Source organism: Thermobia domestica, chromosome 6 (assembly GCF_964235325.1).
Source record: "Thermobia domestica chromosome 6, izTheDome1.hap1.1, whole genome shotgun sequence".
Classification (NCBI taxonomy): domain Eukaryota; kingdom Metazoa; phylum Arthropoda; class Insecta; order Zygentoma; family Lepismatidae; genus Thermobia; species Thermobia domestica.
Window position 1 is genome coordinate 175,255,622 of NC_137459.1, and position 13,761 is coordinate 175,269,382.

Here is a 13,761-nt window from a genome sequence, read left to right on the forward strand (position 1 = left end):
TATGGGTCACCTTTTACACCCAAAAATGTTTAGGCGCTTCCAGCTTAGAATGATGATATTTCGCATGATTGTAGCCTTCCGAAACTAATCTACAAGAAAGTTGCCAAATGTTAATATTTCTAGTTTTTAAGGGGTCTAAAGAGGGTATGAATAAATTCCTATGCTATTTAAATGGGCGTGTTTTGGGGATACAAAATTTTATCTTTTAGATAGTTGAAATAGGAAAAGAAACTTGAAATTTGGTAGAATTGTGGGTTTCAGAGATGCGAGGCCGTAGGCCGAGTAAACGTGGGGGTTCAGGGGGCGAATCTCCAGCTAAGCTAAATTCAGGAAACGTAATTAAAGAGCAAATGCACGAAGTTCACTCTTGATGCAAATGCTAATACATAAGAGATGCGAGGCCGTAGGCCTAGCAAACGTGGGGGTCTGGGGTCGGAGCTCCCAGCTAGCCAAAGGCTAGTATATATATATATATATATATATATATATATATATATAATTAGTTTTGACGATTTTCTTGTTTGTTACTTTCAAAAACCTACGCGAATTCCAAGATTTTAGTTTTTATTATTATTATTATTCCAATTAAACTTAGAAGTACCTGAACTTAAGTTTTTCATTGAGAATTACCCCATTTAAATAACATTGGAATTTTTTTTCTTGCCTGTAGACCACCTAAAAACTAAAACTATTCACTTTCGGTAATTTTTCTGTGGGTTAGTTCTGAAAGGCTACAAACGTGCCAAATTTCATCATTGTAGACCTACTGGAAATTCTTAATAATTATGGGGTGTAGGTGTCATATTAAGTATCATGAAAAAGATTTTTCAGTTCCCCATAATTTTTTTCACATTGAATACTAAGTACAGTGCTCATAGCGAGTCACGTTTTTAACTAAAAGTTACTTTTTTTCAAGTTGGTCACTAAAAGTTACTTTTTTTTTTTTTTTCAAATTCGTCACTAAAAGTTACTTTTTTTGGGAGGTAAAGTGACTTTATCGTGTGATTTATGTTTTTCGTTGGCAGTTTTCTAAGGAAAATATAAAAATAAATGGAAAAAGGCATAAACTTGTTACTCGTTACTTTTCTGAAAGCTTCAGTACTTGCTGCCACATAAGAAACAGTCAGCTTTACTCTCATTTCAGCTTTTGTTCTTTCGAAAGCACAGTAGATGGTTGGTGGATGCATAAGCTCTCAAGGTGGGGTTTATAACCCTTCTGTGTCTATTCTTTCTTCTATCATAATACTCGTTTAGTTTTCTCTCGTAATAGTTAACGCTCCGCTCAACGTTGTGCGTGTGTGTGTGTTTGTGTGGTCCATCATGTTCGTCTTTTGTTATGCTTAAGAGTAGGTGGTGAATTTGAATATTTCATGGCTTTGAGAACTCTCAGTGCTAAGCTAAATATAATGTCTGGGATGAAGAAATTCGGAAATAGGCCAGAATTGGTTCCACTTACTCAGAACCTTCTTACCTCTGCTAAATCTGCTTACCGTAACTACAAACCATACTTAGAGAACCTAAGAAAGGAGGAAGCTCAAAAAGAAGAAGAAAAGATTAAACAAAACAACAAAGAGAGGTGATGGAGAAATTGATAAAGGAAACAAGGGCATGCTGAGATTTTGGTCACTTTTTCGTGTGCTTTTGGTCACTTGTCAACTATTTACAAAAGACCAGACCACTATGTGCCCTGTAAGTATATTTTTCTTTCGATAAAGACTAATATGTTAATGTGTGTTTAGTGTATTTCTATTGCATACTGAACTTTCATTGAAACATGCTAGATCATGTGTCAGTTTTTTTTTCCTTTATGCTTATACATTTTAATTAAATTTTGTTTTACTATTTTACATGTACTCTTTTAAATAATAATTTTCCAGATTTGAAGAAAGTGCTGCTAAGTACCCAGACCCAGTTCAGTCAAAATTTCGTCCTGACCTTACGTTTGGATCAATAAATGAGAGACTCGAAAAATTAATGAATAATTACTTGGAACAAAACTTGGGTTCTTCTATCTGCTTGGATGGTGAATCGAGGGACAACGTTAAGATAGAAAAGTCAGAATATGAGAACATGATGTATCTTAAATCTATGGAATCCTTATGCCCACCCGGCGAACCCGTTGGGATGTTGGCGGCACAGGTGAATGATAGTTAAAATTGTATAAAGTAAGTTTAAATTAGCTTTTAGGCATCTTCTGACTTCTGACGGTCTAAGGCATTAGGCTGTCTGTAGCGGGTTCGAATCTCCCTTAGGGCATGGGTATTCTATGTTCTTTCAGCATTCATTTTATTATGATCAGTCCACTTCATCTCCTTTAGCATATAGAGTTGGATCTTGGGTCGTGAAATTGAAGTAAATAAATAACATTGGTACCATCTTCTGCCGTTGGTAATGGTTTTACAATGCTGATGTGCATGTGGAGGTGTAATGTCTTTTGTGTGTGTGTTTTAAATCTTTCTCCTTGTGTGTAAACATGTTAATTGAACTCGATTCGTCATTATCCTCCGTATAGTAGGAAATAATGAACGGTGTAACAAGAAAATATGAAATCTTCACTTTCAGTCATGTTCAGAAATATCTGGTCATCCACCTTAAGTATTTTTATACATTAAGTAGAATGAAAACAAACAAATGTAAATAATCTTGAGACTTTTAAGATTTTAACGCAACCCAAAGTGTTGAAATAGCTGGTTATTAAAAGTAAAGACAAGTAGAAACAAAGAAATAGCCTTCCACTTTGATTCTTATTCATAGATGGAATTAAGTCAGATATACTTTTGATAGCGTATATTTCCGTACTGTTCCCTAATAAAAGCCTTTTAAAAGAGAAGTGAATGCTCATTATTTTTTGAACTGCTAAATACATTGATATGCTGAGTTTGTTGATACTAAATTTTTAAGGAGCAAGTTGGTATCATTATTTAAGATAATAAGGTAACTCTTACGCGTATATCTGTTGCTTTCCGAAGACACTATATATATATATATACATATATATATATATATATATATATATATAGATAGATAGATAGATAGATATACACAGGGTGTCTCCTCATAATGTGTACATACAGGGGTTGTTTTTACGCTATCATGTCCATCGACAGCCTCCATTTCAATCACTTACATTGTGAAGCCAGGTAAATGGCAACGTTGCATTTTCATTTAACATTGGGTGCATAAAGAGTTAAGAGTGTACAGTCCAATTAAAAAAAAATCCTTCACTTCAGATTGAAAATAACATATTTATAGACGATTTCCCCTCTTACATTTTGTTGTAATTCTGCTAATAAGAGAGTTACGAGACACCCTATATATATATATATATATATATATATATATATATAATATATTATTTCTGGCGGCACGCAACGGTACGACGTCCCGGTACCTTTTTAATGGGAACTGAATATTTCCTCTTCCGTCTTAGAGAGGGGTTGACGAGAAACTTCGAAAATACCAAATAGTAAATATATAGTTTTTACTGAAAATCAGAGTTTTTATTGTTTTCCTTTGTTCCTTTCTAGAGAAAGAGTTGTGAGTCTTTGTTCCTTCTTGAAGTCAGTTAATTGTTAATTGTAAGGGACTAGAAATATTTGGGCCCTTCTGTCTAACGCTCGCCTCCCTTTTCTTCATTCCTTTTTCGTACGGTAATATAAATCATAAAGGATCTGAACCTGCCAGATTTTTTTTTTCTGAAAACACGGACACCTCACAACGAAATAATCCCAATAAATTTGTCTCTCGCTGATGTTCCACTAAACTAAAAGCCAGTACAAAAATTATGTTGGGAATCCACCTCTGTACTTTCTCCGTCGAGGAGCTCTTGCTAAGTTCCTATTTTAATGTATCCAATTAATTATTTTTATTCATTAATAGGAAGAGGAAAATCATCCCCTAGATATTTTCGCATAATTTATCCATTAACTTAGTAGAGGCTTGTAGAACATTTTGGTAGGATGGTCAGTATTCTATAGAACATTGTATGAACAATGTACTGTGTATGTGTTCTTATTGAAATTCAGTATTTGTGGAACTCTTTATGCTTCTTGAAAGCAAACAATAACAGCTTACTTTCGCCCGATTACAGAAAATAATAAAAAAAAATCACTAAGAAATATTGATTATCTTTACATTTATTGTATTATTAAAAAAGAAAAGATGTAAGATGTCAGTCATTTTTAAAGCATCTTTTACATATGTGTACGTAAGAGTTTTTTAGTTACAAGACTACAGTGATATACTACTGGGCATTATTATTTTTTTATTGTTAATAATAATATCCTGAAAGATATGCAACTTTTTTACCATTTTAAACCTGAGATCCAGCGTACCGGCACCTTTATTTTTAGAAATAAAATATTATATATATATATATATAAATATGATATACACACCATCTGGAAAGCAAAACGGGTAAGAGTTTCTTTACTTTCTAATTGTGTTTTTTGCAACTAAGTCTACATCACATATTTTTGTTTGTGGTAATATTTGCATGTTTCGATTGCAGTCTATCGGCGAGCCATCCACTCAGATGACATTAAACACATTTCATTTCGCTGGAAGAGGTGAAATGAACGTAACTCTGGGAATCCCTCGACTGAGGGAAATATTGATGGTTGCCTCTAAGGATATAAAAACACCAAGCTCAGATGTCCCTTTTCTGCCACACATATCAGAAAACAGCAGTAAAGCAGAAAAACTGAAAGCCAAGTTAACGAAGGTGACAGTAGCAGACGTACTTGAGTACATTCATGTAAGAGAAGAGCTGGAGGAACAAGGAATATTATGGTATTTAGTCATTTATTATTATTATTATCTGGTTTTTAGTTTTCTACCAATATCCGACATATTTGGTCACATGATTTTCTACTTACTATAATGTTAACAGGAAATTTTAGGAACTCATATATACTATGTGATCAAACGTATCCGGACACCCCCCAAAACATACGTTTTTCATATTAGGTGCATTGTGCTGCCACCTACTTCCAGGTACTCATTATGAGCGACCTCAGTAGTCATTAGACATCGTGAGAAAGCAGAATGGGGCGCTCCGTGGAACTCACGGACTTCGAATGTGGTCAGGTGATTGGGTGTCACTTGTGTCAGAAGTCTGTACGCGATATTTCCACACTCCTAAACATCCCTAGGTCCACTATATCTGATGTGATTGTGAAGTGGAAACGTGAAGGGACACGTACAACACAAAAACGTACAGGCCGACCTCGTCTGTTGACTTGACAGAGACCGCCGACAGTTGAAGAGGGTCATAAAGTGTAATAGGCAGACATCTATCCAGATCATCACACAGGAATTCCAAACTGCATCAGGATCCAATCCAAGTACTATGACAGGCATGAGGTGAGAAAACTTGGATTTCATGCTCGAGCGGCTGCTCATAAGCCACACATCAATCAGGTAAATGCCAAACGACGGTTCGCTTGGTGTAAGGAGCGTAAACATTGGACGATTGAACAGTGGAAAAACGTTGTGTGGAGTGACGAATCACGGTACACAATATGGCGATCCGATGGCAGGGTGTGGGTATGGCGAATACCCGGTGAACGTCATTGGTCAGCGTGTGTAGTGCCAACAGTAAAATTCGGAGGTGGTGGTGTTATTGTGTGGTCGTGTTTTTCTTGGAGGGGGCTTGCGCCCCTTGTTGTTTTGCGTGGCATTCTCACAGCGTAGGCCTACATTGATGTTTTAAGCATCATTTTGCTTCCCAGTGTTGAAGAGCAATTCGGGGAGGCGATTGCATCTTTCAACACGATCGATCACCTGTTCATACTGCACGGCCTGTGGCGGAGTGGTTACATGACCATAACATCCCTGTAATGGACTGGCCTGCACAGAGTCCTGACTTGAATCCTATAGAACACCTTTGGGATGTTTTGGAACGTCGACTTCGTGCCAGGCCTAACCGATCTACATCGATACCTCTCCTCAGTTCAGCACTCCGTGAAGAATGAGCTGCCATTCCCCAAGAAACCTTCCAACACCTGATTGAAAGTATGCCTGCGAGAGTGGAAGCTGTCTTCAAGGCTAAGGGTGGATCAACACCATATTGAATTCCAGCAGTACCGATAGAGGGCGCCACGAACTTGTAAGTCATTTTCAGCCAGGTGTCCGGATACTTTTGATCATATATATATATATATATATATATATATATATATATATATATATATATATATATATATATATATACATAGAGAGAGAGAGAGAGATAATATGCAATACTTAAGGATAATCTCATAAGTTAAGGAACTTCATCTTTTAATTCGTCGTCGTTGCTTAAGTGCATTCCGACGAAATGTTCTTTCAACTTAGGGAACAAGTGTTAGTCACCGGTTTTCTCAAACTTCGCGACTTCCTTTTCCGAAATTGACGGTCTCCCGCTTTCTTCTTCGTCGCATATTTTAGTACGACCAGCTTCAAAATTCCTAACCACTTGAGAACATTTTTGACATCCATACACGATTCACCATAAACGTCTATCAATTGGCGATGAATTTCAGTTGCTTTAACGCGTTTTGCGTCCAAAATCCGAATAACTGCGCTAACTTTGCATTTTGATTGTAGCTTCAAGTGGTAGCTGAGTTACAAAAGAATGCCAGGCCAAAACTGAGCGTCCAATCGAGGTACACACAGGCTTGTTTGTTTGAAAACAACAAATACAACAGTGTTGCCAACATCCCCACGAGCAGTTCCCTACGTTCTCAGCGCTTTGGAGACCTTACTTTTGGCATTATCCTCATGTATACATATATAATGCACTAATGTGTAAAAGAGTACAAGTGAGTGACTCATCATTGCCCAGGTCGTACAACTATAGGTAGAAACGTAGAATTTTTGACAGAATACTTCTTTTGGTTCGAATGCAAGGGATAAGGACAGATATTTAGAAATACGTATCCTAAGCGGACTTCATTTTCTTTCCCCTCAAGAATTGTGTATCTCACGAATCACTAGTTAGAGAAATGAAACTATTCATATAAACTCATTAAAAAATAAGAGAACACGTGTTTCAGCGTACTTAAAATTTCGCTCCTAAGGGAGAAACGGGGACAAACCTGTAAAACCGGGATAAGTCAGAGAATTTGAGGGATTTGAGATTTTGAGTTCATATCTACGAAAATCAGAGGGTTTTGAAGAATGAGGTTTTATAAACATTCAAGATAAAAATTCAAAAATGATTTCAGATGAGGTTGAGTTTTAGTTTTAGTTTGTTTAATTGCCAAATTCAAACAGAAAGTTATCAGAAAGTTATCTGTCTTTTCCACTAATGATGTGTAGTAAACTTATATTCTGTAGTTTTGCACATTGTCTTTTGCTTTCACTTATGCAGTAAAAAATATTGGTGAATTATCTACAAACTGCACTTTCGACGGACGTATAATTCCAACCTATTTTCATTTTCGTTCCTACAAGTTTCCATTTTATCAGAGTTTCCTGTCCTGCATTAAGTGAAGGTAGCTTATCATACAAATGAAAGGCTTTTGGAATACAGTTACTCGTATTTGAACTTATGTGCATTCATTGTAATGTATTATATTTCTCAAAGAGATCTATTTCGGAAATGGCTATGAGTCTACGAAAATAACTGATAAAATTGCTCATAAGCGTATGTATTGGGTCAATACCCAGTGGATACCCGGACTATTCTATATCTAGTTTTTCGCCAAAATCCTTGAATTTTGGAAGTGGAAAACATATAGATTTCTTCTTGTGCTGACATTTCATTATTACGTGTTACATTGAATGAATTAAACTGATCCAAGAGATCATGCATGTTTCAGATGTTATCGAGTTTCAAATGTAACACGATACATACTAACTTAAACATAAATACGGTGGCGTAGTCGGTAGAACGTGTATTTCTGGGACCAAAGTTCCTGTGTTCAAATTATGGGTGTGCGAGATTTTGTACTCAGTACATATGTAAGCGAAGGTACCAAATAGTTAGTGTCCGGTCAGTTGGCGCAGTGTATCTATGGTGGTCAATCTGCTAGTTTTGTTTCGGGAAAGTGTATCCAATGTGATGATGATGTACAGAATCCATAGCACAGTAACATCAGCGAAGAGTAATAATGGGCGAAAGAGTATCCTCTGTAACAGGGATCAACTGCCAAGTATTGAAGATAATTGTCACCAAAGAACGGAATAAGGGATGCAAGCCAATTCAGCATAAGTGACTGTGAAACTTAATCAGAACTTGGAGCAACTTGTTTCGAAAATACGACGCGAACACACAGTCCAACTGCGAGTTTCATAACCTGAATATCCGCGGTTGAGCTTCAATTTCCAAACCACTGAACCCAGCCAATAACTATTTAGTGCAAACAAAATGGTGCCGAGAATGTGCGAAGTAGAACACCGATGATTGGAAACACGTAATAATGTCCGTACCAGTGAGTCTTCTATCACCTTATTTCCAATAACTGGCCTTATTTATGTATGGCGGGCACCCAAAGTAGCTTGCGCTCTAGACTATCTCCTCCGTACTGTTGTTATGTAATTTTATTAGTTAATTTCTAATGAAAAGGAAAAGTTCAATTTTTATTGCTGTAATCGTATTCTGAATATTAAGCCTTTAAAGGTATTTTCCATTGTATTCAAGAAGAAACTTTCTTAGTGTACAAATTTAATATCGAAACAAAACTTTTCTCATTTAAAGAGGCAAACCAGGCAAAACTGTAAACTACTCTTTAGCATATTGCATGAGCATAGTATTTTCTTCTGTAATGCCGTGTCAGCGTAGACATTCACATATATAAAATAATTAGTCTTCGTTAGCTATTTTCTTCCTGAGCTATTTTCTGCGGAGATTTTCTCCGGTCTACACTCATAAAATTCAGAAATATTTTGCCAGTTTTCAGAAGGTTGCAACCATCGCAAATTGGGATAATAATAATAATAATAATAATAATAATAATAATAATAATAATAATAATAATAATAATAATAATAATAATCTGGTCTTCCAAATAACTGGTTCAAGTTTCGCGACTCTATTGCTACACTTTCTTTGTCAGAATTGAAAAAGGCTTTTCTTAAACAATTTAATGCAGATCACCTTCAGTTGTCTGCTATGAACAAATATCGCTCAAGGAAATAGAAGAGTGATGAACAGCTGTTGTTGTATATTTATGAAAAACATTTTCTTAGGAAACAGCTTACCCCAGTGCCACATTTCAGAGACTTTATTTGGGATACAATTACCAGACTGCTTCCAAAATTCATAGTGGATTTTTTCTTAGAGAACTATTTCCAATTTTGACGAGTTAATTACAGCAGCGGGAACTCGCGAATTGACGGTTTGACTTGCCCAGAGTAGGTTGTCACATATTTCAGTAAGTACTACTTTGCTCTCCCAAACAGCGACCAAATCACAAGATGACACATTAAACAGTATTATTTCGAAACTGGAGACTACAACTTACGTTTAATACTCACTTCAATAGTAATTCATCTAGTATTTGCTGAAGAGAATACTAGATAATCCACCAACACCCTCTTCTTATGAACAGGGGACCGCGGTGGCTCAGTGATAGAGCCTTTACTTCTGGTTCATGGGGTCCTTGGTTCAATCCCAGCTCGCACAAAGTGAACTTTGTGGTGAATAAACACCGTGTGCATGGGTTTTCTCTGGGTTCTCCTGTTTCCTCCCAGTTTCATCATTCCAACATTTCCTTCATTTCTCATCATCACCGTCTTCTTTAGCCTAGCCAGCATAACTATGGGACGTAAAATTTAAAGATGCCATTTTATTTCTTCTTATGAACAGGAGTAATCCCAACGTAAATCTAGAGAATGCTTTAGGAAGAACAGTTTCTTCCGTTTTCAATCCAGAAATAGGAATCGATCACGAGACCCTTCTTTCAGTAGTGTGATGGCGTCACTAGTGAAGGTCAACTAAAATCTTTCTTGATGTCACAAAGAAACTACTCTCTTATTACAGCAAAATTGCACTCACTGTAGCTGTCGACCTGATTGCAAAACGACACGAAGTGAGAAAAGTTGCAAGAAATCCCATCAGCAAGAACATAGGCACAAACAACATTGGATAAGCAAAGATTCGCAACCTCGTTTTTCTAGCAACCTTGAACCTTCCTTTTATCCCGCACAATTAAACTTGTATCTTTTAGTGTTGTCTCCCTATTCACTTGGTTTTCCTTCTGGATATACATTAGGCAACCCTCCAGTTGTATCTGGGGCTTCTCAAAAGAAATTGGTGAACAGCTCTGAGGTTCGTGGTTTGTTTTAATAGTTAACGTGTAGAATTTCCTTTATGACACTGAATAGAAATGAGAATTAAAACTATATGTATGATTTCATTGAAGCACACCTTATTAATTTATTTTCAACGAACTTAAAAAGTTCGTTACTGAATTTTCTATGTCTGTGTCTGTTTGTTATTTACGATTTTTTTTTTCCAATTTTGAACCCTGCATTCGATAGAACATCAAAAACTATCAGAGAAAGTGATTAAATTTTTCGCGTCACTCATGCCGTTCCCGAGATATTGGCCAAAAATGTCCGACTTCCAGAGATTTAAGGAGCTATATCTCAGAAACCGTAAGTCATAGAGAGATCATATTGGTGTTAATCAATGTCTAAAAGGATGGTAAACATTTTGGTACCAAACAGTGACCGGTGGCCACTGTCCAACTGGTCACTGGTTTGGCCAATGGACAATTGGCCAGGGGTCACCGATTAATATCGACACCAAAATGTTTACCACCCTCTTAGGTATTGATTAACACCAATACCATCTCTCTGTGCCTTATCGTTCAATTGATAATGGCTAAAAATGGCCAATTTCTAGATATTTACGGAGCCATAGCTCGGGAACCATAAGTTGTAGAGAGATGATATTGATGTTGATCAATACCTAAGAGGATGGTAAATATTTGGTACCAAATATTAACCGGTGGCCACTGTCCAACTAGTCACTGGTTTGGCCAATGGTCAGTTGGCCAGTGGTCACCACTTATTATGGTATCACAATGTTTACCATACTTTTAGGTATTGATTAACACCAATATCATCTCTCATGACTTACCGTTTCCGTAATATTGGCCAAAAGATAGTTCCGATTTTGGGAGATTTAAGGACCCAAATCTTGGGAACCATAAGATACTCAGAAATCATATTGGTGTTGGTCAATACCTAAGAAGATGGTGAACATTTTGGTACCAAATAGTAACTGGTGGGCACTGATTGTCTACTGGCCAACTGGCCACCGTTGCCCAGATATTGGCTAAAACATTTTAAATTTCTAGATATTTAAGTAACCATATCTCGAGAACTGTAAGTCACAGAGAGATGATAATTTGCTAATTTTTGCGAGAAAGAGAAGAAGGTGAGGATAAAAAGATTTACTTTTACATCTAGGAACAATGACAGTTATCCTTCCCACTCCATCTCTCCATTCTTTCTAAGTTCGTTCTGGCAATGCTCTTGGAGCATTCTCAGCTGATTATTTATATTTTGTTTATTAATTTCTGGATATGAAGATTATGTTTGAGTACACCGATCGTTGTACATCAGTTGTAGCACGACACGCTTGTAGTCAAGAGCTTTTGAGTTCGAGTGCGGAACTGATTTTACTTTGCCACAGTAGGCGAATTGGGAAGTACTGCTTTAAACATGAGCTTGCGTTTTTCTATCCGTGTTTCTTATGCAGTAAACTATGCTTTCCAAAGGATGCCATCCTTAATTTCTAATGTGGCGAAAACTCATAAATGGACAAACAAGAAAGTTAAGTAAAATAAATGTGAATTGTGGTTTGTAACTTAATTTTTTGTTTTACGGAGATTATGAAATAAGCTCATTTATTTCTGATACTTAAATACTGAGTATATGTGCGAACACATTAAAACAATACTGAATGGCCCAAAAGTGGCCTTACAGACGTTTTGCTGTTGGTTTTAAGTTTTGGATCTAATTTTTCCAAATAATAATTCCAAGTTAGTATTCTATATTCTTTGTCCTTTATATTAAAACCATACCACCCATGACTAGTGCATGTACTTGAGGACGAATCCGATCGCCGATTGCAATTCTGCGAAGTGATGCGTGACCAAATCGGTTTGGATAAGATTATCTGTTCAGATTATGCTTGCTTCAAGTTGTCAGATCACGTGAATAGGCACAATTGCGTGTACTAGGCTCATGACAATTCTTAGTGTCATGTTACCATAATTTTTAACTGAGCCAGCCTGGCATCACAGTATGGGGTGAATGGTCTAGCAAAGGTGTTGTCGGATCAGTTTTCTTTCATGGAACTGTGAATGGGGCAATTACGTAGAATTACCTAGAAATTGCGTGGTAGTGCCACAACTGAGCACCAGAATAACTTCTTCGAACTGTTTTTTCAGTAAGTCCATTATCCCTGAGGTACTAAGAACTACTTAATCAAACTTTCCTGAGGGTTAGTACAGGAAAAAGAGTCTCATCGAATGGTCACTATGTTCACCTGACGTAACGCCAATGGATTTTTTTTTTTTTTTAGGAGGTGTAGTAATAAAGGACAATGTTTACGAGGGAAATCTCCACACAGTGGATGAATTAAAATGGTATATCTTAGAAGCTTTATTAGAATCACACAAGTGGAACTTATAATATTGTAACGTTAGTAGTTCCATCCATCCGTTACTCTTCACGATAACTTGAACGGAAGCGAACTATAAATCTTGAAAGGACGCGAATTTTTGATTTTTTTTTTGGCAATACATAACTGGAGTAATTATCTAGGCCAAGTATGTTAATGGAGTCAGTCCACTAACATCTTAACGGATAACGGTGGCTAACGTTTATCCGTTAGTGTATATGATAACTCTTGGACGGAAGCGAATTTTTGAAGTTTGTTTTCAGTAGATAGAGCAGTTATCTCGACCGAGTTTGTTAATGGAGTCCATCCGTTAACATTTTTGTGGATAACGGTAACCTACATTCGTCCTTTACTCTACACGATAACTCGTGAACGAGTTTTTTTTTTTTTTTTTTTTTCAAAGGTAGTGGAAATTATACAGCTCTCCATTAGATGGCAGCAAACGTCTTTCAGTGATTGACATCTATCGGACAAAATTGATACTTGTAGTACGCTACCCTATGTACTGTCTTCCAGTGTTAATTGAAATTGATGCAGATAGTTTTTTGTGTCGTACTCTGTCATAGTGTTACAGAAAGATTGGAAGCATGCTGCAGTGTTGAAAAAGGTCAAATTGGACACTTACAGGATTAAACTGGATTTAAAAGAGGCAAGTGAAATGTTAAATGAATGAATGTAAACAGTATTGAACAAATGATTATAAAGATATATATTCTTTAGGCAAGAGCTTTAAAGCCTTAGTGGGTGGTAATCGGAACTGTCCGAATAGTCGTATCCTCTTACTAGTGACATTATAACTCAATGTATGTCCAACCATCTTGCCATAGTTTTGCTCCCCGTTACACTGTGATTAAAGACTTACACATGTGGGTTCTTTCTTTCTATATAGAAAAGGGGGAAATGAACATTTATCAACTTGCCTGCATATATGGGTCATTCCTTCTCAACAGAAGAAGAAATATTCTGTTGAAAGCAGGTTGAAAGTGTTAAATAACAAAGCAACACCAAGCACTCGGAGTTTCCGAACTAGTTTTTAATTCTCCAAAACATTTAAGACATTCCATTCCTTAGTTACATGTATGTGACGGAGAACATCAGCTTTTACTCACTCCTTTATTCTCACTGAAAGTTGCTGTTCA

The 13,761-nt window shown here is 36.5% G+C and overlaps 1 protein-coding gene across 4 annotated transcripts in view; it reads left to right on the plus strand.

Moving 5' to 3' along the window:
- Positions 1–13,761, plus strand: part of LOC145688339 (DNA-directed RNA polymerase I subunit RPA1-like) — a 475,886-nt gene that overhangs the window by 142,017 nt on the left and 320,108 nt on the right. For all 4 annotated transcript variants that reach the window (XM_081762462.1, XM_081762461.1, XM_081762464.1 and 1 more), the window contains exons 22-23: positions 1,878–2,139; positions 4,511–4,791. In XM_081762462.1, coding sequence (XP_081618588.1) covers positions 1,878–2,139; positions 4,511–4,791 — 543 coding nt within the window. The remainder of the gene's footprint in view (positions 1–1,877; positions 2,140–4,510; positions 4,792–13,761) is intronic.